This window comes from Barbus barbus (assembly GCF_936440315.1).
Source record: "Barbus barbus genome assembly, chromosome: 37".
Lineage (NCBI taxonomy): Eukaryota > Metazoa > Chordata > Actinopteri > Cypriniformes > Cyprinidae > Barbus > Barbus barbus.
The window spans coordinates 2,696,510-2,723,730 of NC_136715.1; the positions used below are offsets into that span (position 1 = coordinate 2,696,510).

General features: G+C 38.4%; 3 protein-coding genes across 5 annotated transcripts; 1 reads left to right on the forward strand and 2 right to left on the reverse strand.

Moving 5' to 3' along the window:
- Window positions 1–659: 659 nt before the first annotated feature.
- On the reverse strand, window positions 660–11,635 carry LOC306856931 (GTPase IMAP family member 8-like). 2 transcript variants are annotated; one of them, XM_079396487.1, is made up of 6 exons: window positions 11,543–11,635; window positions 4,343–4,387; window positions 3,321–3,995; window positions 2,159–2,959; window positions 1,872–1,979; window positions 660–1,716 (listed from the first exon to the last, which is right to left on the reverse strand). In XM_079396487.1, the coding sequence occupies exons 2-6, from the start codon at window positions 4,350–4,352 to the stop codon at window positions 1,562–1,564; spliced, it is 1,749 nt and encodes a 582-aa protein (XP_079252613.1). In that variant the 5' UTR covers window positions 4,353–4,387; window positions 11,543–11,635; the 3' UTR covers window positions 660–1,561. The 2 variants fall into 2 exon arrangements, with proteins under 2 accessions (XP_079252613.1, XP_079252614.1); XM_079396488.1 differs by having other exon boundaries at window positions 1,110–1,716; window positions 11,536–11,624.
- Window positions 11,224–27,170, reverse strand: LOC306856933 (uncharacterized protein). Of its 2 annotated transcripts, none has more exons than XM_079396491.1 (4): window positions 26,972–27,170; window positions 12,928–13,130; window positions 12,728–12,841; window positions 11,224–12,167 (listed from the first exon to the last, which is right to left on the reverse strand). In XM_079396491.1, exons 1-4 carry the CDS (start codon window positions 26,988–26,990, stop codon window positions 12,084–12,086), a joined length of 420 nt encoding a protein of 139 aa, XP_079252617.1. In that variant the 5' UTR covers window positions 26,991–27,170; the 3' UTR covers window positions 11,224–12,083. The 2 variants fall into 2 exon arrangements, with proteins under 2 accessions (XP_079252617.1, XP_079252616.1); XM_079396490.1 differs by lacking the exon at window positions 26,972–27,170 and adding an exon at window positions 13,216–13,872.
- LOC306856930 (uncharacterized protein) lies at window positions 14,443–24,901 on the forward strand. Its single transcript, XM_079396486.1, has 2 exons — window positions 14,443–14,569; window positions 17,541–24,901. Exon 2 carries the CDS (start codon window positions 18,608–18,610, stop codon window positions 24,620–24,622), a length of 6,015 nt encoding a protein of 2,004 aa, XP_079252612.1. The 5' UTR covers window positions 14,443–14,569; window positions 17,541–18,607; the 3' UTR covers window positions 24,623–24,901.
- Window positions 27,171–27,221: the final 51 nt, after the last annotated feature.

The window sequence follows — 27,221 nt, forward strand, 5'->3', positions numbered from 1 at the left end:
ATTAATGCGCAACAGACTGCAGTATTCAGTAAAACGCTTCCAGATCAGCTCTTTTATATCTGCTCCGTTAAATATGGAGACGATTTATTAAAGATGCCTTAAATAAGATACCAAAGATGATCATAACCGATGCCCATCACATATGCAGATTGATAGCCTATAAGTTTTAATCTTTTAATCTAAATCGAATAAAACTCCAATATAAACAACAACTAGCTAGGTTAGCTGATTACCTACCTTATAATTTATAGCCCATCATTATAGAGGTCCATAGAACAGATATCGCCATCAGTTCATTCTGCTGTAAAGTTTCTCTGACAAACGGATGCGATGAGACCTGTTTTCCTGAAATCGGGGACCAGGGGTCACTGTTTAGCAAATGTTCTCACGGGAGCGCGCACACATTAGAGCTGCTGATGAAGCGCAATGATCAGAGCCCACAGCTGCTTTAAACTGTTTCATGTCTTCATATAGAGAAGAAATTAAACATTAATGCTGCTATTGTTGTCTACTAATGTGTAAAATACATTTTGATGCATCTTTGTCCAACGCTGATTACAGTAGGCTTAGGGGTCAAATTTCATAGATATCAAAATACAATACTCCTCTTTAATTGTTTCATAATATCATCATCATAACATCAATTTTCACAATGTTTTATAAAGTAACTTGTGATGTGTGAGCTCCTCTTCATTCTTTAATAAAGCATATTGACTACTGTCATCTCCAGTATAGCCTATGTGTTCACAGAACTTTCTGAAGACTTTTAACTTCTCCATCAGTCCTTTATCCATTTATATTGTGCAAGAAACTGCTAACAGATTTACAGCATTATTACCTGTAATCCAGAGCCTCAGGAAAATATTTTTCTTCTTTGACATTTTTATATGGGCAGCAAACCCACTTTTGGTGCCAGACAGTTCGTTTCACTAGTTTGTTTACGTAATCACCCAATAATGATGTGAAACGTGGATGTTTTACATGTCTAAAGCATATCAAGTCAACAAACTAGTCACATTTTAGCTCTAGCTCACATTTTTACGTAAACCATGAGAAACCATAAAAACATTCCTTTGGCCCCTTCAAGTGCTCAGTTCACACACGCTCATATCAGTACAACTGTTACCTTTATTGAGCAAACAAATCAAATCCACAAAATCTGGAATTATAACTGTTAAAAGCTTTGCTACAAACAAAATACCAGACAATAGGAAGAAAAAACTGAGCGAATATATACACAACAAGCAACTAAACAAGACACGAGTGGTGAAAATGAGCAAGAAAACTAAATCTGGGTACTGGAACAAAGGAAACACGAACTAAGACTCAGGAAAACTGAAGCAAACTAAAGCTCATAAAAATGAAACTGAAACTAAACGTGACTGTGCAGTCATCCAAATTACTTTAAATTTTCATGAAATTATAATATTAAATGATATAGTTTTAGATATACAAAAATATCAATTATTAATTAGAAATGTTAACACATAGGCTACTCCTCAGATAATTATTACATGCATTCAAAACAAAAGTTTGTAAACTGCATGTGTATAAAACATGTTTAAAAAGTGCTTAATTCTGCAAACTGTTCTCTACAACTTTTTATGCCTCTGGGCTCTAGGTCTTCAAGACTGTTGATGTTGGAGCTTGTTCCACAATCACTTGAGCTGTATTCATCAAATGTTGGAAGCCACCTCAACACCTTCTCATGTGAATCTGTGAATATGAAAATGTGAGGGGAAGAAAATGTGATCTCTAATAAGAAAACTAGTTCAGGACAATTACACTATATAAAAGTTAAGAATAATGCATTCTTCAAGCAATAAATATCCAGATAAAGAAAACATATATTCTTAAAAATCTAAATTCACCCAATGATGCTTCAGGATTCTGAATGTCCATGTATGCATCCATTAAAATTAATTCCCATCTGCTTCCTTCTCTCCTTATCTTCTCCATGAGTTTCTCATCAGCTGAGACTGAAAGAGCAAAGAGTGCACAGAGAGGAAAAATTTTGCATGTCAGGAAAAAAAAACTATCAATAGCCAATCAATACACATGAGCTGTAATAAGGATGTATTGCTTGGTCCAAAATGCTGCTTACAGCTATATTATCAGTATTACACATAAATTGCAAGTTATTTTAATAGTGACTTACATTCTGGAGGCTCTGGCATGCTACTGTGACTTCTGGTCTCTAAACATCCAGTGAAATCCATCCCTAAGTGTTTTAGTTTACTTTCAACCTCCTTAAACCTGTTGATAAACTCCTGCTGTAGTAACTGCAGCACACGGTCAGCATCAGGACTTATTTCTTCATCTTGTTGTGTGTCAGCATCATGAATGTTTTCTTCTGCAGAAGATTGAGGGTTGAGGCAAAACAGACTGTTTTCTGCCACCATCTCATCAATCTTCTGGAGCAACTCTGTGACTTGATCTCGGTTATTCTTGTTTGAGTTGTCAAAGACGTGATATCTGTTCCTGCATTTCTGAATAACCCACTGGAGGGCATCTCCTTCACTCTCAATGTGCTGCTCGATTGAGATGTCTGGAAATCTGTCGGCCCATGTGAACAGAACTATGGTGTGTTTCCAGACGTCTTCTCCAAGAGTGGCCATGTACTCTTTAACGATTCTTTTCTGTTCAGTCTTGAATGAAGTTTCACCAGGAAACACTAAGATCATGGCGTGAGGGAACTGCATATGTCGTGATTGACCTACACGCTTCAGGATTGCAGCCCGTGTGTTTATTTCTGGGTCGAAGAAATACTTCCACCAGCCCGGAGTATCCAACACAGTTACTGATCTACCATTCACTACACCAGTATGGCTTGTGCACTTTCGTGTTCTTCCTATCGGAAATATTTCATGATTGAAGATGGTGTTTCCGGTTGAACTCTTCCCAGACAGAATCCAACCCAGCAGAACAATTCTCAGTTCTGAGAGCGGAGCAACAGCATCTTCAACAAGAAACAAACATATACAAATAAAAATAATATAATGATAATATAATAATAATAATAAAATAATATAAAAAGAAATAAAAGCTACAAATAATTTGTAGGTATTTGCATGTTTTCAACTCACACTACCAGTCAGAAATTGACACTTTTACTCATTCTTTATTATGACAGTCATGTAAAAAACTCTAAAAACTGTAAAAAAAAACTCTAAAATAAAATGGAAGTGTGGGAATTATGTAGTAATTAAAACGTGAGACACTCTCTTAGCTTTGAGCTTTTTTTTCTAGACTTCAACATTCATGAACCAATATACATTTAGTCCAAAGCTTTAACTGATAATACGCAAGTCTGTACGTACTTATTTCTTTCAGCAGGTTTCTTTTGTCTTGCAAACTTTTTTGTCTGGATTCTGCATTTTCTTTGTTTGTTTTTCTCTTTCTCTGAATGTCAAGCAGCCCATCATCACGTGTTTCAAAATGCTTGCCATTGTTTGCTGCCACAACATCATCAATCTTGACAAGTAGTTCTTTGACTGCATCACTTTTGTTTCTGAAATCAAAGGCATGATATCCTCCTCCACATCTCTGGATGATCAGCTGAAGATCTTCTCCTTGATTCTGTATGTGCTCCTCAGTGGATTCTTCTTTCAGTGAATCAGCTCCTGTAAAGATCACTATGGCGTGTTTCCAGATTTTCTCACCAAAGAGACCAAGGTGCTTCTCGATGCTGAGTCTGTTTTCTTCAGTAAAAGGCAAACTGAAGTTAATGACTATGAGAAAGACGTGAGGTCCTGGTTCACACAGGAAGACACTGCAAACCAGTTCCTGTTTGACAACCTCTGGTGAGTCTTTCAAACCAAAATGCTCCCACCAACATACAGTGCTGATCAGAGATATCTTCCTTCCATTCACTTCACCATCTTTCCTCACTGATTTCACAAAGTACTTGTCAGGCTCAACTTCATCACCTAAAATGCTCTTTATCACAGAGTCTTTGTCAGATTTCTGCCACCCCAAAACAACAGCTCTTATTTCTGTTTGGAAAAAAAAAACAGGACATTGAAAAGACAAACACAATTATTTTAATAAAGCAAAGTCTGAAGAGATCATTTTGCAAGTAACAATATTTTACAAAGCACACTATGTGGCTTGAAATATCATTCAAATCAGTTTTGGAAATGTGTTTTTAAACAAATCAGATTTTAAGTTGTTCTGCCGTTCTGGGCATGACATGCAAGTAACACATAAAAAAACAGTTGTGCACAAGATAAATGTTCAAAAAGTTCAGTACTCTGTCTTGCTTACAGAATACATTAAGATGGTTGTATCAATCAAAAGCAAAATACATTTGACATCTTATCAAATTGTCAGTAAGCTTTACCTTGTCCCATTTTCCTTGCTTTCTTATGGGTTATCCAATCGAAACCTTTAAGAAGGAACAACAAAAATCTAGCATGAAATAAAATAATAACAACAAAACTTACTAGACTGACACCCAGGATGAATGCATATACACTTCTGCAGGAGTATCTTAACCTGTATTTTTACAACTAGACTACAACTAGACCAGGGACGTGCACAGGGGGGTTGCTCAGGTTGCCCTGGCAACTGACCATATGCCCTTTTCGACTCAAGTTGCCCTTCCGAGAAAAAAACAACAACATCGTACAATGGATGCAGATTTTCACGTAGGCCTAGATTAATAATAATAATAAAAAATAAAAAAAATCGAAAAGCCTCATTCACTTCTATTCGGGCACCGAAAGTGAAAGTCAGTAGGGGAAGGGCAAACTTATGGGATGATATTAGACTCAAAATGATTAATAGATGCACGCACAATTATCCATGTACCGCATCAATTGTATGCATGTATCTTACTAACCACAAACAAATGTCTTTCAATTTGAGTCTGTGGAATTCAGGATTAAATGATTGTGCAGCGATTTGAACAAATAAAGACATGTTAACGTATAAAAATGTTCTGATCTGCATTAATACATCATAAATTGCTCATGCAAAAAGGAATCTGTTCATTTGTGGATCAGGTGACACACGTGCATTTATTGACATCTTGTTCACGTTAATCTTGTTCGGTTCATTTGGATTTTGAGACTTCATTTTCGCAGTTTGCAGTATTTCACGACGCACACAAACACAGCTACCAATGAACAAAGCCCAGTGCAATTCATTAATGTGTACACGATTTGAAAAATTCTCAAATGTGCGTCACTACACTTAAACAAATGCTTTTCAATCAGTGTCTACAGTTCAGTTAAGAATTACATTAATATGCAGCATTTTGTACAAATAGAGACTTATTTTTGAATACAAATGTTAGTTTGTATTAAACTATCATAATTTGTTAATGTAGAGATTAAAATGTGCATTTGTGGATCAGGCGACGCACGTGCATTCATTCACATCTCTTCTGAGTCGATTCTATTTGATTCATTTAATTTTGAGACTTTCCTTCCGCCCGTTTAGCCTTGCCCAATCCACACACACACAGCTCGCGATCCACACGCAGCTGAGCCGAAGAACATCAGCGACCACTAGATGGCACTAGCCCCAGTCACATGTGTGCATTCCATTGTGTACGCTTTTATGAATGTTACATTGTGTTTTCTTTGTTTCCTTTTGGTTTGGCTATTCTACTCTGCCCGTAGAAATATAATACAAATGTTTTATTGAACTTGTTCTAACTTAACTAGTCTTAGGACACAGAACCTTTTTTTTCTGCAATTCAACGGCACGTTGTCAGTTATTCCTTCCATGTAGTATTATTATTATTATTATTAACATCATCATCATTAAAGGGCTATTATAGTCGCTCATTTAAGCCATTAGTAATTGCACATTTATATAATTAATTAAACTATTAAATTAACTTTATTCTATACTATATTAAACCAATGAGCCTTTTATAGCCTAGGCTATAGCCTATAGGCCTACTGTGCTCAAGCGAACACATAAAGCTTGCTGGCTAAAGGAATGACAATGAATGTCTGGGGAAAAAATAACTACAACTTACTACTATATTGCCAAACGTATTGGGTCACCCCCTTCTAATGAACATGTTTGGCTACTTTAGTAATTTCTATGAGTACAAATTATTGATTCACTGACTGAATCAATCATGTCTTTTTGAACCTTGCCTTATACACAGAGGCACTGTCATGTTAGAATAGAAAAGGGTCCTATCCAAACTGTTGCTATAAACTTAGAAGCACACAATTCCATAGAGTATCTCTATATGTGTCCTGTCCTGTTGCTGTATTTCTGTTGCACTGTGGAGCTTCTGTCACTACAACAAATTCCTTGTATGTGTAAACATACTTGGCCAATAAAGCTCATCTGATTCTGATATGCTTAAACATTACAATTTTCCAAAATTGAGAATAATGCATCATCTGAAAACTGAATAAATAAGCTTTCCATTGATGTTTCTTAGGATAGGACAATATTTGGCCGATATAGAACTAGCTATTTGAAAATCTGCAATCTGAGTGTGCAAAAATCGCCTTTAAAGTTGTCCAAATTAAGTTCTTAGAAATGCATATTACTAACCAAAAATTACGTTTTGATATATTTACATAGGAAATTGACTAAATATCTTCATGGAACATGATCTTTACTTAATGTCCTAATGATTTGTGGCATAAAATTAAAATAAATAATTTTGACCCATACAATCTATTTTTGGCTATTGCTACAAAATATATCCCAGCGACTGGTTTTGTGGTCCATATTTTATTTACTTATTACTAAACTGTTTTCTGAGTCAGTGTTGGCTGCAAAGATGAAGTTGACTATGCTGATTTGCCATCTCCGCAGTACGAGAGAAACGCACCTTTCATACACTTACAGTAGCATATATAATGAGAGAGTGTTTGTTTTGGATTTGAATCAGTTCTTTTAAAGTAGACATTTCAAGCTTTCTATAACCTAGAAAGGCTATATTTCTCTTGTCTTTGAGGTAAGATAGCTTGAGTTTCTCTTCATTTTTGTTCCACGCTCCAGTTCGACCGAGACAGAACGCAGCCTGTTTTCTTTATTTTACAAAAGCACAAATTTGTTGATATTGTAAGTGCACACAAATAAAAGCAGACTATACAGTTTCGAATGGTTTGTATGACCAAAAATGTCAGCGTATTTTATTTCCGGTATTCGATTGCGCACAGTCAACAAAACATATAGATACACTAGAGTCTAGATACACTGGTTAACTAAAATAGTTCATAGTACAATCCATGCTGATAAACCTGAGCTCGGGCCAAGCATCATGTGAAAAGGATGATTTTTCCGAATGAGAGATTTTTGACAAATGAGGGAGTAAGAAAGAGGAGTGTAGGGCCAAACAATAAAAAACAAACACATCTCCAGAATAAAGTCATTATAATGCAAGACTAAACTCATTAAATATCCAAAAAAATGTTGAAATAAAATGCTGAGAATAAAAATAAAATTTCGAGAATAAAGCCGTTGTATTTCGAGAAAAACTGGCTACTTTAGGATCATTGATGGTTGTGTACGCCTCCATCCATAGAAAGGACTGTAACTGTACAGCCGTTAATGGCAATGCCGTATGGTTTTAGTGTATGACAGCAGCTATTTGCACTAAGTGAAAATAGCAATAGATGCTGTTTACACTATTATAAGTGCAAATATCCATAGATGCTTTACACTAAGTGAAAATATGATATATTCTATTTACACTAAGTAACAAAAGCAGCATTTTTAGAGATTTGTTGTTCATACTTAGTGAAAATAACCATTCTATACATGCTGTAAAAGTAGCAGATCTTTGCAATAAGTTTAATTAGACGCTATTTATAGGCTACTTATAAACAGATGACGAATCAGCATTGTCAACTTCATCTTTGCAGCCAACACTGACTCAGAAAACAGTTTAGTAATAAGTAGGCCTAAATAAAATATGTTCTATCTATTTTTCCCTAAACATTCATTGTCATTCCTTTAACCAGCAGGCTTTATGCTATAGCCTATAAAAGGCTCATTGTTTTAATATAGTACAGTTTAAGTTAATGTAATAATTTAATTAATTGAATATAAACGTGGAATTACTAATGGCTAAAAAATTAGTGACTAATAGCCCTTTAATGATAATAATAATAATAATAATAATAATAATAATAATAATAATACAAGGAAGGAATAACTGACAACGTGCCGTTGAATTACAGAAAAAAAAACGGAGTGTCTATTTACACTAAGTGCAAATAGCCCATCTTGTTGGCAAAGACTATTTACACTAACTCCGCCCACTAACGTGTGATTAGGTTAGTCAACAATAAAAAAAGAAGCTAGGTTAACATCAGTTTCAGTGGGGCAGATGGTAAGACGCGTGCTTTTTGACACGATCGACCCGAGTTTGAGTCCACCTTTTGCCAAACATTTTTTCAAATCTCATATCGCATCAGAAAGGCATTTATTTTCAATAAAAAATTTATTTTCTTAATTAAAAAGTTGAAAATAAAGTATCGGGTAGGGTTAGGGTAGGTGTAGGGAGGGCTTTATTGTCCCAATAAGGTGGCATCCATTTAAAAATTTGAATTAAAATTATAATTTACACTCAGTACGTTATTATTGCATACTGTTTTATAATGTACTACAATACTGAGGTGCAGATAATTGCCACTATTTGCAACAAGTAGTATAAATAGCAGAAAATCTTTCTATTTTAACATAGTGTAAATAGAATCTATAGCTATTTGCACTTAGTGTAAATAGCCGCTGCCAAAAAAAACCCCAAGGTACAATCACAACGTTCTTGTTTGGCAAAATTAATATAAGCTATTCTGTGTCCTAAGACTAGTTAAGTTAGAACAAGTTCAATAAAACATTTGTATTATATTTCTACGGGCAGAGTAGAATAGCCAAACCAAAAGGAAACAAAGAAAACACAATGTAACATTCATAAAAGCGTACACAATGGAATGCACACATGTGACTGGGGCTAGTGCCATCTAGTGGTCGCTGATGTTCTTAGGCTCAGCTGCGTGTGGATCGCGAGCTGTGTGTGTGTGGATTGGGCAAGGCTAAACGGGCGGAAGGAAAGTCTCAAAATTAAATGAATCAAATAGAATCGACTCAGAAGAGATGTGAATGAATGCACGTGCGTCGCCTGATCCACAAATGCACATTTTAATCTCTACATTAACAAATTATGATAGTTTAATACAAACTAACATTTGTATTCAAAAATAAGTCTCTATTTGTACAAAATGCTGCATATTAATGTAATTCTTAACTGAACTGTAGACACTGATTGAAAAGCATTTGTTTAAGTGTAGTGACGCACATTTGAGAATTTTTCAAATCGTGTACACATTAATGAATTGCACTGGGCTTTGTTCATTGGTAGCTGTGTTTGTGTGCGTCGTGAAATACTGCAAACTGCGAAAATGAAGTCTCAAAATCCAAATGAACCGAACAAGATTAACGTGAACAAGATGTCAATAAATGCACGTGTGTCACCTGATCCACAAATGAACAGATTCCTTTTTGCATGAGCAATTTATGATGTATTAATGCAGATCAGAACATTTTTATACGTTAACATGTCTTTATTTGTTCAAATCGCTGCACAATCATTTAATCCTGAATTCCACAGACTCAAATTGAAAGACATTTGTTTGTGGTTAGTAAGATACATGCATAAAATTGATGCGGTACATGGATAATTGTGCGTGCATCTATTAATCATTTTGAGTCTAATATCATCCCATACAAACTCTGCTGCAGTGCTGCACGTGACGGGCACCTGAGCTGAGCCTGCATGAGCGGGCGCGAGATTGTCGCGGTTGTCGGGTGAGGCGTCTCATATGGAGCGATTTTTGTGCCGATATTTATCAAACAAATCCAGTGTTTTGCAAATAAACACAATCTGCTTTGCAAAGAAAAACTCAACTTTCAAACAAACGCAAAGTGATTTTCAAATACAAAACTCTATTTGAGAGAAAATGCAGAGGTATGTACAAATATATGTATTGTGTGTTACAACTGTGAGACTCATTTGCCTTTTTATGAGGAAACTTGGCTTGATTTTCTCACAAATGCGACAGGCTGATTTTCTCACACGTGTGCGGGCAGATTTTCTCACATATGCAATTGAGCAAATTTCTTTTCCAAAACAGCAGATGGCGCTGTCGGTCAATTTATGCTAGTCTCCCGAGACCTGAAACACCTCTTTACCTTTTCAGACCAGTATGAGTGGGGAACAGGTGAGTTTCTGTCTTACTAGATCTATAATTAACCATTTAGATTTTCACAAAGTGACCCTACTACAGTGCCAGTGAAATTCACAACAAGTTCTGTAAAGTTGTTAACATGATTGATTAGCTCAAAAATCAGAGGTGAGGAGGCACATAGGGCAAGTAGGCCTAAGTGATGATCACCAAATATGAGATGAGAGGACCATGCTAGAAAGTATAGGGTTAAAGAGCTGCATGCTAAATAATTGTAATCTAAAAAAACAATGGCTATTTTAGAGGTCATTTCAAAGATCTTGCCTGAGCAGAACATAATGGCTATTGGCTATTTATTGTTATTTTGTTTCATTACCTGTGTCCTGTCCTGTTACTGTCTTTCTGTTGCACTGTGGAGCTTCTGTCACTACAACAAATTCCTTGTATGTGTAAACATACTTGGCCAATAAAGCTCATTCTGATAATGACTTGATAGGATATTGATGTAGGGATTTTCATGACTCAAGTCATGTTTTTCTGTGTTATTATTAGTAGTAGTTAAGGTGATTAAATGCTGTATTTCAGTGTTTTACCTCTGTGTATATATATTTTAATAAAGACCCTGTCATTCTCAGTCCTTCATATAGCCCGTGAGGGTTTTTTTTTTTGGGGGGGGGTGCCCTTTTTCCAGGTCAGAGCAACTGCCCCTCAAAATTCCTGTGCACGTCCCTGAACTAGACTACTAATGTGAAATGTGTTGAATACATGAGTAAAACAATTCTATACATTTCTACAAATGTGTGTGTGTGTACATATATATAAACATTTTACAGACCTTAATTTATGTCACTAATTTGAGTTAAGCTTTAGATTTACCGCCCCTTGAACAGTGGTTCTTTGTGAAGTAGAACAGATACTTGTTTCCTGTTTTTACCATAAATTTCACCTCATCACAAACAAACCGTTTAAAATATCAAACATTCATTCACAATTTAACATATTCAATGTTTTGGCAAATTCAACATGGTATGGCGGGAATAAAAGTAACAAGTTTGGTACATATAGGCACACACATGTGTAATGTTTATTTAAATTAAAAGGGGCACAACAGGACCCCCACCACACCCATATCTAAAAGACGACATGTTTTTCAATCAAGGAAGACCATCCAAAACATTGAAAATAATAATAATAATCCTTGAAGAACAATAGTGCTTTTTACACTTTCAGTGCCCTAATGATACAGTATCAAAAAAACTGCCATTTACAACAAATTTAAAAAATCTGATTTTAAACACTGCTTTTCTTATTTAAATGACAAGTATTGCATAATAAAGCTAAATGCTGTAAAACACATAAGTCTCACATCTCACCTGACGTGTTGAAACCTCTCCTGATACGAGCAACACAGCATCTGACGGACAGCAGCTAAACTCACTGCTTCAGAGTGAAAGTGAACTTCACTCATTACAAAATAAAAGTCATGGAAGAGAAGTGTCACTGCGTCATTTTAAAAGAAATAGTTCATCCAGAAATTAATATGATATCATCATTTCTCACCTCATGTCTTCCTTAACCATAAACAAGTCTTTTTGAAATGCCAACAATTTCTGTATTATTAAAATACAAATATATTAAATCACTAAAACACAGTTAAAGAAACCAAAAGATTCAAGGATTACAATTCATATACTTATTTATTTTTTGACACAAGACTAAATCCACGTGACTCAAAGAGCTAGAAATACAGGCTATTAAGTATTTAAATTACAGCTTATGAAATGCTTCAAAAATATATGTAAGATACTGACAGTTATGCATATTAATTTGCCACAAAGTATATAATGAGGCACATTAACAAAGCACGTATTGCTGACAACATTTCACCATTAGAAATCATCTCCAGCATAATTTTCAGGCACAATGATGTGACAGCAGTCGTTTGGGGATATAATCATTTCCTGGCACCGCAATGACAGAGAAGGAACAGGTCATGACCTGAGAAAACACACAAACAAGACAGCATCAATGAAAACACTCAGCAGCTCTCAAGTACATTATTTGTTAGGAAATATGCGTATATAGTATGTATTTTATATATTCACATTACAATAAAAATGTAAAAATTGGATTAGTTAAATTCATTTAAAGTTTTCAATAGCATGCAAATCATTTTATTTTATTAGACAATATGCAAATAGTTTATATTAGTATTTATACTAAGTGCAAACTGCATATGCCTAAAATATGTGCATAACCAGAATTTCATAGTTGTAAGAACTCTGTGAATATAGATATATCTATTTATATATTCATATTTAACTAAAATAAAAATGCAAAAAAAGCATGTAAATTCAATTCAAAATATTTTTTATATATACACACAAACACTTCACCTGGGGTGCAAACTACATACACCTAACGTATACATGCAGAACCAGAAAATTATAGATATATATACACACACTAGTACTCTTCACTCATCTAAAAATATAATTAAATGCATCACTCACAATACATAAGAAAATACCAACTCTGAACTCAAATGCATTTCTCACCTCTGCATTAGACTGTACAGCACAGTCTGTCACATTCACACTGGCGTGATTCTCGCAGACCGTCTGCGCAGCTTGTATCTGTAGCATGTATTTAACCCGTGCAGGAGGATAGAGCTGCAACAGACACAATATCATATTAGATACATCAGATTAAAGGAGCTGTATGTTATTTGTTGTATGATTAACAAGATACATGTTACCTGAGCTGTGTCTGATAAGATATCCACCACTTTAAAGGCGAACGGATAGCTACTCATGCGATTGTGGAAATCCATGGCAAAGTCTGCCACATTCATGACATTATGGTTGTAATTTAGCTCCACACTGTCTCCTGAGACAATAAAAGCTGAGAAAACGGATGCAAAAAGAGTCATTATGCAAACCATCTCGGCAGCTTGTGGATCTGTGGGAACAAAAGCAAAGGCAAAAATCATCTGGGTGTATCAGTATAAGGGTGGAAACGTTAAATTCCTGACCTTTTAACACACCTCTATTTATCTGCTGCATAAGAGCTTCTCGGGTTTCTGCATCCTGCTGACAGACAGACGCTCACGCTTCAGTTAGATTCACAGACTCATCAAAAAACTAGAAGAGATGCAAAGCTTTTCCATCGCAAACCATCCTAGAAAATCCATGTCATGTTCTTCACTGCAGCTGCATTGATGTGTTTACATCATCTGCCATGTCACATGACCAGACCAGCTGCATGCACCAGGACCCAATGCTGAGCAGTCCATAATATCTCCTGCTGAAAAAGACTTGAGGAATGATTCCTGCTGGAGAAAAAACAGCTTGCTGGTTTCTGACGGTGTAAGCTGGTTCTGAGTGCCCGCAACTAGCAATCTAGACCAATTCTGATGAGTCCAAGCGGTGTGGACACATAACATCAGGCAAGTTTGAAGAGCAGAAGAGACTGTAGATGGTTCGCACTCTGAAAAACTAGACAAAGTCTTTTACAAAAAGAATCGAATATTTTAATAGAGCAAGAGCAGACGTTTCAGCCATCCAGCTATTCTCAATTCTCATAATGAATCAACACCAGACATGCAGTCAATTAGTACTCAGTAGGTAATCAGGGAACAAGTAACATGTGCAATGGGAGGGGCTTCAGCCCAGACCCAGAGAGCAGGTAGAAACACAATCCCTTTTATAAAAAAGTTAACAATGTTTATCTCTTAAAAAGGAAATATTTACAGAAAACATGAATAGTTTATCTCTTCATTCATCCCTTTCGGGAAAAGACTGTTGAGTTCAAAAATCCAAAAAGATTCTATCTGTAACAGTTTTTTATCTAAATCACCACCTCTCCTTTTAGGCAAAACTCTTTCAATGCCCAGGAATTTCAGGTCAGAAACTGCATGCTTAGCTAGTTGAAAATGTTGGGAAACAGACGAAGTTGCATCACATCTCCTAATTGCACTCAAATGTTCCAAAATTCTCGTTCGTAAAGCCCTGATGGTTTTGCCTACATACAACAAAGGGCAAGGGCAGATCAAAATGTACACCACGTGGGTAGATTTACATGTAATCAATTGCTTGATTTTATATATCTTACATGTGTGCAGATGTGTGAAAGACTGGAGTTTAAGGTAATGTGAACAAGAAGTGCATCTTTTGCATGGGAAATTACCCTGGGCATTAGAAAGAGTACTAGAGGGAGGCGTGGCAATATCAGCATGGACCAGCCTATCTCTGTGTCACACGCTCACGCCTAAGAAGACGCGCCGAGGTCGACGAGGCAGCAAGACCAGGCTGCAAACCCATATCTATGGTGAGGAAGCAGAGCCAGAAAAAGATAACTTAATCTTCAACCTCACAGGCAACACCCTACATCCAGACGAAGTAAGCCTTCTCAATAAGGGTTTGAGTTTTGTCCCTAGTAAACCTGCTGATTCTTTTGTTACCAAAATAGAACTGTTTAAATTTTTTCGCAATCTGAGATTGAAGACCTATTATAAGGACACTACCACTACTTCTTCTCAGATTTATAACAAACAGGAGCGAGGTAAATTTAAACCAACAAGTACTTTTTGCCCTTCCACCTTTAACCCCTCATTGGATACTTTCTGTAGACTTGTTGAACGTGATGTTGAGCAGCTTTTTAGCAATCCTCATCCTCACTATGGTATTAATAATTTGACATTTTCTGAAAGACAGGCCCTTGACAAACTTTGTAAAGATAAAAACATTTGTGGTAAAGCCAGCTGATAAGGGAGGTGGTCTAGTAATTATGCCTAAAACTCTGTACGATCAGGAGGTTCTAAGACAATTACAAGATCTGACTTATTATAGAACTTTGCTCACTGATCCTACTAGTAGATTTCAAAAGGAAATAGAACTATTCCTCCAGCAAGCTCACTCCTCTTCTCTTATCTCTGAACGAGAATTCCAATACTTGTTCAATCGTACCCCAACTAGACCAGCTTTCTATATTTTGCCTAAGGTTCATAAAAATTTATCTAATCCACCAGGTCGCCCAATTGTTGCAGGTAATAATAGTCTTACTGAACCTCTTTCTAACTATGTAGACTTTATTCTCAGACCTTTGGTTACTTTACTTCCTAGTTATCTCTCAAGGACACATCTGACTTTCTTAAATGTCTGTCTCAGATTGGTCATCTAGGTCAGGATGTTTTGCTTGCTACTATGGATGTAACTTCTTTGTATACTAACATTCCTCACACTGATGGTTTGACTGCCTTAAAGTATTTTCTTGATCTTCGGACTAATGATGATGGTCTACCTACTAAATTCATTGTAGATATGTCTGAATTAGTGCTCACTAAAAACTATTTCTTGTTTGAACATCAATATTACCTTCAGATCAGTGGCACAGCTATGGGTGCCATTATGGCCCCTGACTATGCCAATCTATACCTTGTTTTTTTGGAAGAACAGTATGTGTTCAATAACAATCCTTTCTTGGAGAAGATAATTTTGTTCAAGAGATGCATTGATGACTGTTTTGTGATTTTTCATGGTTCTTTATCTGAATTTGAACTTTTTGTCTTATATACATGAATTGCTTAAGACCTTCTATTAAGTACACCTATACAGTGAGTGCCACTAGTGTGAACTTTTTAGACACCTGTATTTCTGTTATTGATGGACATATTGTTTCTTCTTTATATAGGAAAGACACAGAGAAAAACAGCTTACTTTATGCCACAAGTGCTCACCCTACATCTCTGAAACGTGGTCTGCCTTTCAGTCAGTTCACCAGATTGCATCGTATCTGCTCTGACAAAAATGACTTTGAGTTAAAAGCAAGACTTCTATACAGAGATTTTAACTCTAGGGGATATCCCAACAGTTGGCTTGATACAGCACTAAACAAAGTACGTGCCTCTGGTACACATTCGTCCAATGTGGTTTCCAAACAAAATGAGAACCGCTGCATTCTAAAACTGACCTATAGTGCTTTGAGCAGAGAAATTAGAAATATTGTTAATTCTCATTGGCATATAATTAAAAGTGATTATCAACTGAATGGGCTTTTTCAAAATTTGCCTCTTTGTGTCTTTTCTAGAAGCCCAAACCTTAGAGATAGGCTGGTCCATGCTGATATTGCCACGCCTCCCTCTAGTACTCTTTCTAATGCCCAGGGTAATTTCCCATGCAAAAGATGCACTTCTTGTTCACATTACCTTAAACTCCAGTCTTTCACACATCCGCACACATGTAAGATATATAAAATCAAGCAATTGATTACATGTAAATCTACCCACGTGGTGTACATTTTGATCTGCCCTTGCCCTTTGTTGTATGTAGGCAAAACCATCAGGGCTTTACGAACGAGAATTTTGGAACATTTGAGTGCAATTAGGAGATGTGATGCAACTTCGTCTGTTTCCCAACATTTTCAACTAGCTAAGCATGCAGTTTCTGACCTGAAATTCCTGGGCATTGAAAGAGTTTTGCCTAAAAGGAGAGGTGGTGATTTAGATAAAAAACTGTTACAGATAGAATCTTTTTGGATTTTTGAACTCAACAGTCTTTTCCCGAAAGGGATGAATGAAGAGATAAACTATTCATGTTTTCTGTAAATATTTCCTTTTTAAGAGATAAACATTGTTAACTTTTCTATAAAAGGGATTGTGTTTCTACCTGCTCTCTGGGTCTGGGCTGAAGCCCCTCCCATTGCACATGTTACTTGTTCCCTGATTACCTACTGAGTACTAATTGACTGCATGTCTGGTGTTGATTCATTATGAGAATTGAGAATAGCTGGATGGCTGAAACGTCTGCTCTTGCTCTATTAAAATATTCGATTCTTTTTGTAAAAGACTTTGTCTAGTTTTTCAGAGTGCGAACCATCTACAGTCTCTTCTTTATTGGTTTCCACGCACCTGGACTTACCATTAGCCTTCATCTGAGCGCAACAGTATTTCCTTGTCTTCTAAGTTTGAAGAGCAGGAAAATGTTCATATTTAACAGAAATTGTCCACTTTTGCATTCTGCGTTAACATAAGCTGTCTATTTTACTGTTATAGCTTGTGAAACTGAAATGCATGGCTGTTGCGTCTTTGAAAACAACTTCCTTGACTTTGCACTCAGCATTGAGAGTTTTTGTTAACCCTTTGTTGGTCATCTGATTTCCGTGAGTGGCTTATGTGCACAACATGATCATTCTTGGGACCGAGGAGCTCAAACAGGCTGAAAGCATTTTGAAGCAGAGTTTTCCCGAGTCCATCAAGGTGTGACGATTCTAGGAAGGTTTCAGAAAGTTTGAGGTTTAACCTATTGGAATACCACAGCTTTTATTTTCACTTGCTTAAGAGGAGCAGCTGGTTAATATTCACTTGTTTTCCAGGTTTATGGCTGTATATTCAACATAAACAGAGGAAAGCCTCACAATCTGGAGGTTTGTATTTAACCCGTGCAGGAGGATAGAGCTGCAACAAAGACAATACCATATTAGATACATCAGATTAAAGGAGCTGTATGTTATTTGTTGTATGATTAACAAGATATGTTGAAGCCATTTCTATGGAAGTAATAATATTTTGAGTTTATTTAGTAAAATATGAGAAAAAACCTGTGTTGCAAATGAAACGTAGAAATTGGAATGTAAGCAGTTAGCCAGTGATGTAGCATAACGTAATTTGATTGGCTGTTAGGTTTAGTATGAAAGAAATAGAACCCTGCAAAACAGTCAGAAGCCACTGGACTTTTGAGCAACACAGTCTTTTGACCTATGCAATACTGCAGTTAATTTGTAAGAAAAGTAAATATCCTAAGTTTTTTATGTTTTAAGATTTATAATTAAACAGTCAAACGAAGAACTTTGGATTCAAGACTTTTATTCACTGACGTTTTGTGTTGAGTACAAAAGAACTCTGAAGTCCTAAGCTAGTGAGTCGGCTTATTGCGCTCACAACCAAGTCAAAAGACTGCTCGACATAGTCAAAATATCGAGTGAATTCGGAAGATTGTTCGACGAAGCCGAAAGACGAGCCGCGTGAGAAGATCGCTAAAGAAAAAAGACACTCGTGATGACGGCGAGCTAATCGAACGGGCGGATCTGAGGAAAACCTGCTTGCGGCTGCTAACAAATACAATAGACCAATACGGACGGAAACTACGTTGCAGCAAAAGAATACAGAAAGAAAGCCAGAGGTAGCCTAACTGGAGTGAGTCGTCGGCTAAATGAGACATTCCCTGGCACAGGTCTGATATTTTCTTCATGACTCTATTAAGCCATCGTCTAAAAGTGACAGTAAGTGTTCACTGGATATTGCATCCTGAAAGTCATAGAGCTTGACATAGATAAATCCTGCACATCAGTGACTCTTTTAAACGAGTGTTTATAAGAAGACTAGAAGCTGAGAATTGGAGAATTGTGACAGTTTTTGTGTGAAGATTTTAAAGTTACATGACATGGCAGATGAAAGCGCAGCAGCGTGTGTTGACCAAAAGAGGGCGCCAAAGCCCACAGAAAAGGCTGTAGAGGAGAAAATACGCAGGCTGAAAGGAGAACGCAAGGGAAAGTTGGCACAAATAACCAAACAGAAGAATGATTTAGCCAAATTGAAGGAAAATGAACACAACGTTAATTTCATTAAAGATGAAGAGTTGCTACGGTTCGAAAGATGCTTAAAACAGTATGAACGGATTAATGAAGAGTTGTGTGAGTTAATAGACGAAGATGATAAGAAAGCGGATCAAGCTGCTTATGAGAACAGATTATCGGAATTTCAGCAGTTTATAGAAGACACAAACAAATGGATTGCAGATGTTCTAGAAGATGAGGAAGATGATATTAGGCCGCATGACAGTGTATCCAAAGCTAACTCTGTGGTAAGCCAGACTTCCAGGACTACTTCTACAATACTGAGAATTAAAGCTGAACGTGAAGCACTGTTAGCAAAAGCTGCAGCAATGAAAAAGAGAGAAGCAATAGAACAAGAAGAAACACGCTTGAGAATTAGAAAAGAGCAATTGGAGCTTGAAACTGAGCTTGCTGCTTCAGACGCCAAACTGAAGGTGTACGAAGAATTTGAAGATTTTCATGGATTTAAACGTGATGTATCAGAGCTACCTTCAGGACCCAGATTCGAACCCTTGATGTGTAGACAAGAAAAACACGGTGTAGACGATCATGTACGTCGTGGAGCTGGTAAGACATCCCTTAAATTCAATTCAAAGCCAGCCACTGAAGTTGGTGCTTCAGTTAGAAGAAAGTCATCGTCAAGGTTTGATGCTGTCAGCAGCACGCCACATCTTAATCATCATGATCACACTGATATTTCTACAGATAGCCTGCACGAAGTGTTACAGCGTCAAAACGAAGTCACTGAGATGCTCATTAAACAACAGAATTTGTCTCAACTCCCTCAAAGAGACATATTCACATTTACAGGAGATCCTCTGACTTATAGATCTTTTATAAGGGCATTCGAGCATGCTATTGACAGTAAAACAGACAGTCATCAGGACCGGCTGTACTACCTCGAACAGTTCACGAGTGGAGAGCCACTTGATCTCATTCGAAGCTGTGAGCACATGAAACCCGACAGAGCTTATAAAGAAGCCAGAGAACTGCTTGATCGTCACTATGGAGATGAAATGACCATCGCTACAGCTTATATCAAGAAGGCTATGGAATGGCCTCAGATAAGGCCGGAAGACAGAAAAGGATTGAACGCCTTTGCTTTGTTCTTGGTTGGATGTTGTAACACAATACATGATGTGGATTACATGGACGAAATGAACAATCCTACCAACATGAAGTCCATTTTATCCAAACTTCCATTCAAACTGAAAGAAAGATGGAGAAGTTATGCTTATGACATTCAAGAAAGAACAAGAAAAAGAGCCAGATTTCCTAATTTAGTGGAATATGTGTACAGACAAGCAAAGGTTGCCAATGACCCGCTGTTTGGAGATATCCTTGACTCCACTTCAAGTAGTCAGAACAGCTCAAAAGGGCAACCAAGCATTAGAAAAAGTGAGTCTAAAAGAAGCAGCTTTGCTGTGAATGTCTCTGCTACCGAAAATAATGTCAGTAAAAGCCAACCTGAGAAGAAACCTTTTGCAGCCAAGTCAGCAAGTGTATTTCAAAGTCCTTGTCTTTACTGTCAGAAGAATCATGCACTGAATGCATGCAACAAGATTCGAGAGCAGCCTCTGAAAGAAAGAATTCAGTTCTTGAAAACGAACGGCCTTTGTTTTGGGTGTCTGACAGCAGGTCATATGTCCAAGGACTGTAAAAAAAGGGCCTCTTGTCCAGATTGTTCATTCAAGCACCCAGCTATCTTGCATGTTGTTAAGGAAGATGCTTCATCAAAGAACAACAGTGCGGACGACAGGTCACAAAGTACGAGTGAAGTCACAAGTGCTCTTGTGTCTGCAGGGTGCAGAAAAGGTGACCATACTGGGGCCGGGAACAATCAGTGTATTCTTCCCATCGTACCTGTGCAGATAAAACACAAGAAAGACACAAAGATAATCAAGACCTATGCTTTCCTGGATCAAGGAAGTACAGCGACTTTCTGCACTGAAGAACTGGCGAAGAAGTTGAATATACGGGGCAGAAAGACAGAGTTCCTGCTTCGTACTCTTTCGCAAGAACAGAAAGTGAATAGCTGTGAACTTACAGATCTGGAGGTGTGTGGCTTAGAGGAGCAAGATTACATTCAGCTTCCCAATGTGTATACTCAGCCAGATATACCTGCAAAAAAGGCCAACATCCCACAGAAAAGAGATTTGGAGAAGTGGTCTTACCTGAGTCGAGTCCATCTCCCAACACTTGAAGCAGAAGTTGGTCTGCTCATCGGTGTCAACGCGCACAAAGCCATGGAGCCATGGGAGATTATTAATAGCCAGAACAACGGACCATATGCTGTGAAGACAGCTCTTGGCTGGGTTGTCAATGGGCCAATCAGCAGATGCCAAGAAAAGGAATCAGATGATGACAAAAGACAAAGTTTCCTTGTCAATCGTATTTCTGTGATAAGCATCGAAGACATGCTGATGAAGCACTACAATGCAGATTTTCCAGAAAGAAGATGTGACGACAGACGAGAACAGTCGCAACATGACAAACAGTTCATGCATACGGTGACAACATCAGCTCAACTCGTGGATGGTCACTTCTGCATTAAGTTGCCTTTGAAGGATGACAAGGTGAAGATGCCATGCAACCGTGGTATTGCTGAACAGAGGCTTAACTCTTTGAAGAGGAAGTTCAGTAGGAATACAGATTTCTTTCAAGAGTACAAGGCTTTTATGGACAACATACTGGAAAAAGGCTACGCAGTAAGGATTCCAGAAGAACAGTTGATTCGCAGTGATGGAAGAGTATGGTTCATTCCACACCATGGGGTTTACCATCCAAAAAAGAAGAAACTCAGAGTCGTTTTTGACTGTGCGGCAACTTACCAAGGTGTGTTGCTAAATGACCAGTTGTTGCAAGGCCCTGACTTAACTAACACCCTCATCGGAGTATTGTTGAGATTCAGACAGGAGTCTGTAGCCATGATGGCAGATATAGAGTCCATGTTTTACCAGGTGCAAATTCCAGACACGGACGCGGATATGCTACGCTTTCTCTGGTGGCCAGGTGGTAATCTGAATGTGGAAGCAGAAGAGTACAGAATGTGTGTGCATTTGTTCGGTGCTACATCATCTCCTAGTTGTGCGTCATATGCATTAAGAAGAACAGCGGAAGATGCAGCATCAAAGAGTACCCCAGAAGCCACACAGACAGTCCTCAAGAACTTCTATGTGGACGACTGTTTGAAGTCAGTAGCCACAGAAGATAAAGCCGTTGCTCTTGTGAGGGAGCTGATGACGTTGTGCGCCAGTGGTGGTTTCCATTTGACCAAGTGGGTCAGCAACAGCAGAGCCCTGCTGGGCTCCATTCCTGACCACGAACGAGCAGCTGAAGTCAAAGATCTCGTTTTGGAGCATGATGAGTTACCAGTGGAACGGGCATTAGGCATGCAGTGGTGCACAAGTTCTGACAGCTTCAGGTTCAAAATAAATCTGCCGGACAAGCCATGCACAAGACGGGGCATTTTATCTGTAGTCAGTTCGGTGTATGACCCAATGGGTTTTTTGGCACCACTCCTACTACCCATCGAGCTCATTTTAAGAGATCTCTGTCAAGAGAAGAAAGGTTGGGACGAAGAGATCCATGAAAAGGAATATCGGACATGGATGAAATGGCTGACAGACTTAGACAAGCTTTCAGAACTCCGTCTGAACAGATGTTTCAAACCTCCTGCGTTTGGTCCCACAAATGCTGCTCAGATTCACAATTTCTCAGACGCTAGTCAAGATGGATATGGCGTTGTGTCGTATCTCTTGCTGACAAATGACCGGGGTGAGAAACATGTATCATTCTTGATGGGAAAGTCCAGAGTCGCTCCACTCAAACAGATCACAATCCCGAGAATGGAGTTGACAGCAGCAATGGTTGCAGTCAAGATCGATCAGATGTTGAAAGAAGAACTTGAAGTTCCCCTGATGGAGTCGGTCTTCTGGACGGATAGTACAACAGTACTAAAGTACATTGTAAACGATGTCCTTCGTTTCAAGACATTTGTAGCCAACCGTGTCTCTTTCATTAGAGAAGCGACTACATCTTCTCAGTGGAGGTATGTCAACACCTCACAAAATCCAGCAGATCAGGCTTCCAGAGGTTTGAAGATCCAGAGCTTCATGGAAAGTAAGAGCTGGTTTCAGGGACCTAGTTTCCTGCAAAAAGAAGTTGAATGGCCGAAACAACCTGAACAGTGGCCTTACCTGACTGAAGAAGATGTTGAGGTGAAGACATCCTCTGCAGTGTCATGCACAAACTCAAATGAGTGCACAGATCCACTGAATCAGTTCTTTGAGTATTACTCCAGTTGGCATAAGTTAAAAAAGGCGGCAGCCTGGATTTTGCAATTGAGAAGGACGTTGAGGCACCTGAGCGAAAAGAGAAAAGAGTTTGAGGAGAACATACAGCAGAATGAGAATGATCCAGAGAAACGCAGATCTATTGTTGAACAGCAAATGGTGATGTACAAGAAAAACCTGGAAAAAAGAATACTTACCATGAAAGATCTATCCGAAGCTGAAATTGAACTGGTTAAATACAGTCAGAGACAAACTTACATGGAGGAGATACAAGCTTTGCAGTTGGCAGGCTCCCGTGTGAAAAAGAACAGTTCTATCTTCAAATTGGATCCATACTTGCAAGAGGATGTGTTGAGAGTAGGAGGACGTTTGAACAGATCGGCGATGCCTGAAGAGGCCAAGCATCCTGCCATTCTGCATAAACAGCACAGAATAGCTCACCTCATTCTTCACCACATTCATCAAGAGGGTGGACATGGAGGTAGGAACCACGTCTTAGCCATATTGCGACAGCGGTATTGGATACCAAGAGCCAATGCAGCAGCAAGAAAAGTGATTTCAGAGTGCAACCTCTGCAGAAGACTGCATGCCAAGGCAGGAGAACAGAAAATGGCAGATCTGCCTCAAGACCGTCTGCACCCTGACAAACCACCCTTCACCAATACGGGTGTAGACTATTTTGGACCTTTCGAGGTCAGAAGAGGATGTGCAAAGGTTAAGCGTTACGGAGTGCTCTTCACATGTTTAACTGTCAGGGCAGTGCATATAGAAGTAGCCCATTCTCTTGACACTGATTCATGTATCAATGCCATACGGCGCTTTCAAGCCAGAAGAGGTCAAGTGTCAATTATTCGTTCCGACAATGGCACCAACTTTGTCGGTGCTGAACGAGAGCTGCGTGAGGCATTGGCAAAGCTGGATCAGCCTCGCATCAATGAAGTCATGATGAGAAAGGGTGTGCAATGGATTTTTAACCCACCTGCTGCATCTCACCACGGCGGTATCTGGGAGCGGCAAATTCGTACAGTGAGAAAAGTGCTGAACTCTGTTGTGAAGCAACAGCTCTTAGGAGATGAAGGACTACACACTCTCTTATGCGAAGTTGAGAGCATCATCAATGGGAGACCTTTAACCACGAACACAGATCACCCCAATGACCTCGAGCCGCTGACGCCGAACCATCTGCTCACATTGAAAACACAGCCTAGTTTTCCACCTGGTGTGTTCACTAAGGATGATGTCTATGCTCACCGGCGCTGGAGACAAATACAATATATGGCGGATCTGTTCTGGCGAAGGTGGACTCACGAATACCTACCGCTTCTGCAAGAACGACAAAAATGGCTCAGCTTAAAGAGAAGTTTCAAGGTTGGAGATGTTGTCCTCGTCGCAGATTCGTTCCTGCCAAGAAACTCCTGGATGTTAGGCAGAATTATGAGGGTGATGCCCGACTCCAAAGGCATTGTCAGAAGTGCCGAAGTTCGGACGAAGACCAGCATCATTCAAAGACCCATAACTAAACTTTGTTTGTTGCAGGGAGAAGACTGAAGATAGAAGAGAAAGACTTGAATAGAATAGAAACTATCAGTTGAATAGTCTGTGAGAAGTATTTAGTTGTTAATACTTACCAGTTAATGTTTACCTTTAAATACTTTCCTGTGAAGAGAAGAAGGTTCTTGCTAAAAGGAATTAAGAAAGTGTTAAATGTAAGAGTGTAAATGACTTCAGGTTAAATTTAAGTTGATAATTGATATGTTAAGGCCTAGTCAATTAGGGACCGGGATATGTTGAAGCCATTTCTATGGAAGTAATAATATTTTGAGTTTATTTAGTAAAATATGAGAAAAAACCTGTGTTGCAAATGAAACGTAGAAATTGGAATGTAAGCAGTTAGCCAGTGATGTAGCATAACGTAATTTGATTGGCTGTTAGGTTTAGTATGAAAGAAATAGAACCCTGCAAAACAGTCAGAAGCCACTGGACTTTTGAGCAACACAGTCTTTTGACCTATGCAATCAGGGCCGGCGCTCCGCACACGCACATCACGCACTGCGCGTAGGGCACCAAGTGCTTGGGGGGGGGGCACCAAAAAATCTGGGTCGTGAAAATATCATCACAATATAGGCTACTAGTATAAATAACAAATAAAATATTTCTAGCATGTTAATATACAAAAGCAATACAAAAGTAATATAGGCCTAGACCAAATTAGTCGAGAAAAAGGTGAATCTCTGTGCCAGTCTCCCTCTGGTGCCCCCCCTTCCCCACCTCCCAGTGGTCTGTTCAATTATGCTTCAATCAATTTCAAATTTGGCCGACACCGACCTCAGACATGGCCTCGAAAAGGCACCAAGAGTCGGGGGCGGAAAAAAGAAAAAAGAAGAGACAGCGGGATGATGCTCGCGCGTCGCTTGCAGGTAAGACAACGTTTTAAATAAAAATGTTAGTTTTGTGCGTGTAGTATGCATGTCCAGGGGCGTCGGCGCGTCCGCGTCGCTAGTAGTGCAAAAGATCCGGGGCTTTAGCCCTGCATGTTGAGTCTTTTATTTTAACGGGGTCCGGGGGTTTCTCCCCCGGGAAATTTTGAAACTTGGGCTGTTAAAGATGCAGTTTGTTTGAGAAGGAAAGGAAGGCCAATCGTTGGGGTCCTCATCATCATATTTGAATGACAAATAAAGCTAATTTTCCCCCTAGGTAGGCTATACGTTACAGATGTGTGTGCATATAGCTATTAGTGCAGAACGTTCCCTATTGTAATTTCTTCGCTTCAATATAATGCCTATCTGCCTCTTGGTAAGGTGAACTTTAGAAAAACCCTGCAACTGAACGTGATGTGATTTTGCCAAATTAGACCGCTTAGATAAAGTTTTTTCGTTGTTGTTCTATGCGGGCATTTTCAAGAGGTTCGGCCAAGGGCGACATCTGTTGGTGAAACTGAAATTAGAAAAAAAAAAACCACAATCTCAGTGTTTGTATATTTTCATATTCACAGAGTTGTCAAATTATTAGGGCTGGGAAAAGATTAATCTCGATTAATCGCATCCAAAATAAAAGTTTGTGTCTACATGATATATGTGCGTGTACTGTGTATAATTATTTTGTATATAGAAATTATATATACAAAATTATATATACAAAATAATTATACAAATTATATAAATTATATATACAAAATAATTATACACAGTACACGCACATATATCATGTAGACACAAACTTTTATTTTGGATGTGATTAATCGCGATTAATCTTTTCCCAGCCCTACAAATTATGTACAGAATTATTATATTGTGCCTCATCAGACCTCTTTTAAAGGTAAAATTTCTTTGGTGGTTCTTTGGTGGTGGTGGGGGGGGGGGGGGCACCGCCAAGCGTTTGTGCTTAGGGCACCCAAATGGCTAGCGCCGGCCCTGTATGCAATACTGCAGTTAATTTGTAAGAAAAGTAAATATCCTAAGTTTTTTATGTTTTAAGATTTATAATTAAACAGTCAAACGAAGAACTTTGGATTCAAGACTTTTATTCACTGACGTTTTGTGTTGAGTACAAAAGAACTCTGAAGTCCTAAGCTAGTGAGTCGGCTTATTGCGCTCACAAGATACATGTTACCTGAGCTGTGTCTGATAAGATATCCACCACTTTAAAGGCAAACGGATAGCTACTCATGCGATTGTGGACATCCATGGCAAAGTCTGCCACATTCATGACATCATGGTTGTAATTTACCTCCACACTGTCTCCTGAGACAATAAAAGCTGAGAAAACGGATGCAAAAAGAGTCATTATGCAAACCATCTCGGCAGCTTGTGGATCTGTGGGAACAAAAGCAAAGGCAAAAATCATCTGGGTGTATCAGTATAAGGGTGGAAACGTTAAATTCCTGACCTTTTAACACACCTCTATTTATCTGCTGCATAAGAGCTTCTAGGGTTTCTGCATCCTGCTGACAGACAGACGCTCACGCTTCAGTTAGATTCACAGACTCATCAAAAAACTAGAAGAGATGCAAAGCTTTTCCATCGCAAACCATCCTAGAAAATCCATGTCATGTTCTCATGTTCTTCACTGCAGCTGCATTGATGTGTTTACATCATCTGCCATGTCACATGACCAGACCAGCTGCATGCACTAGGACCCAATGCTGAGC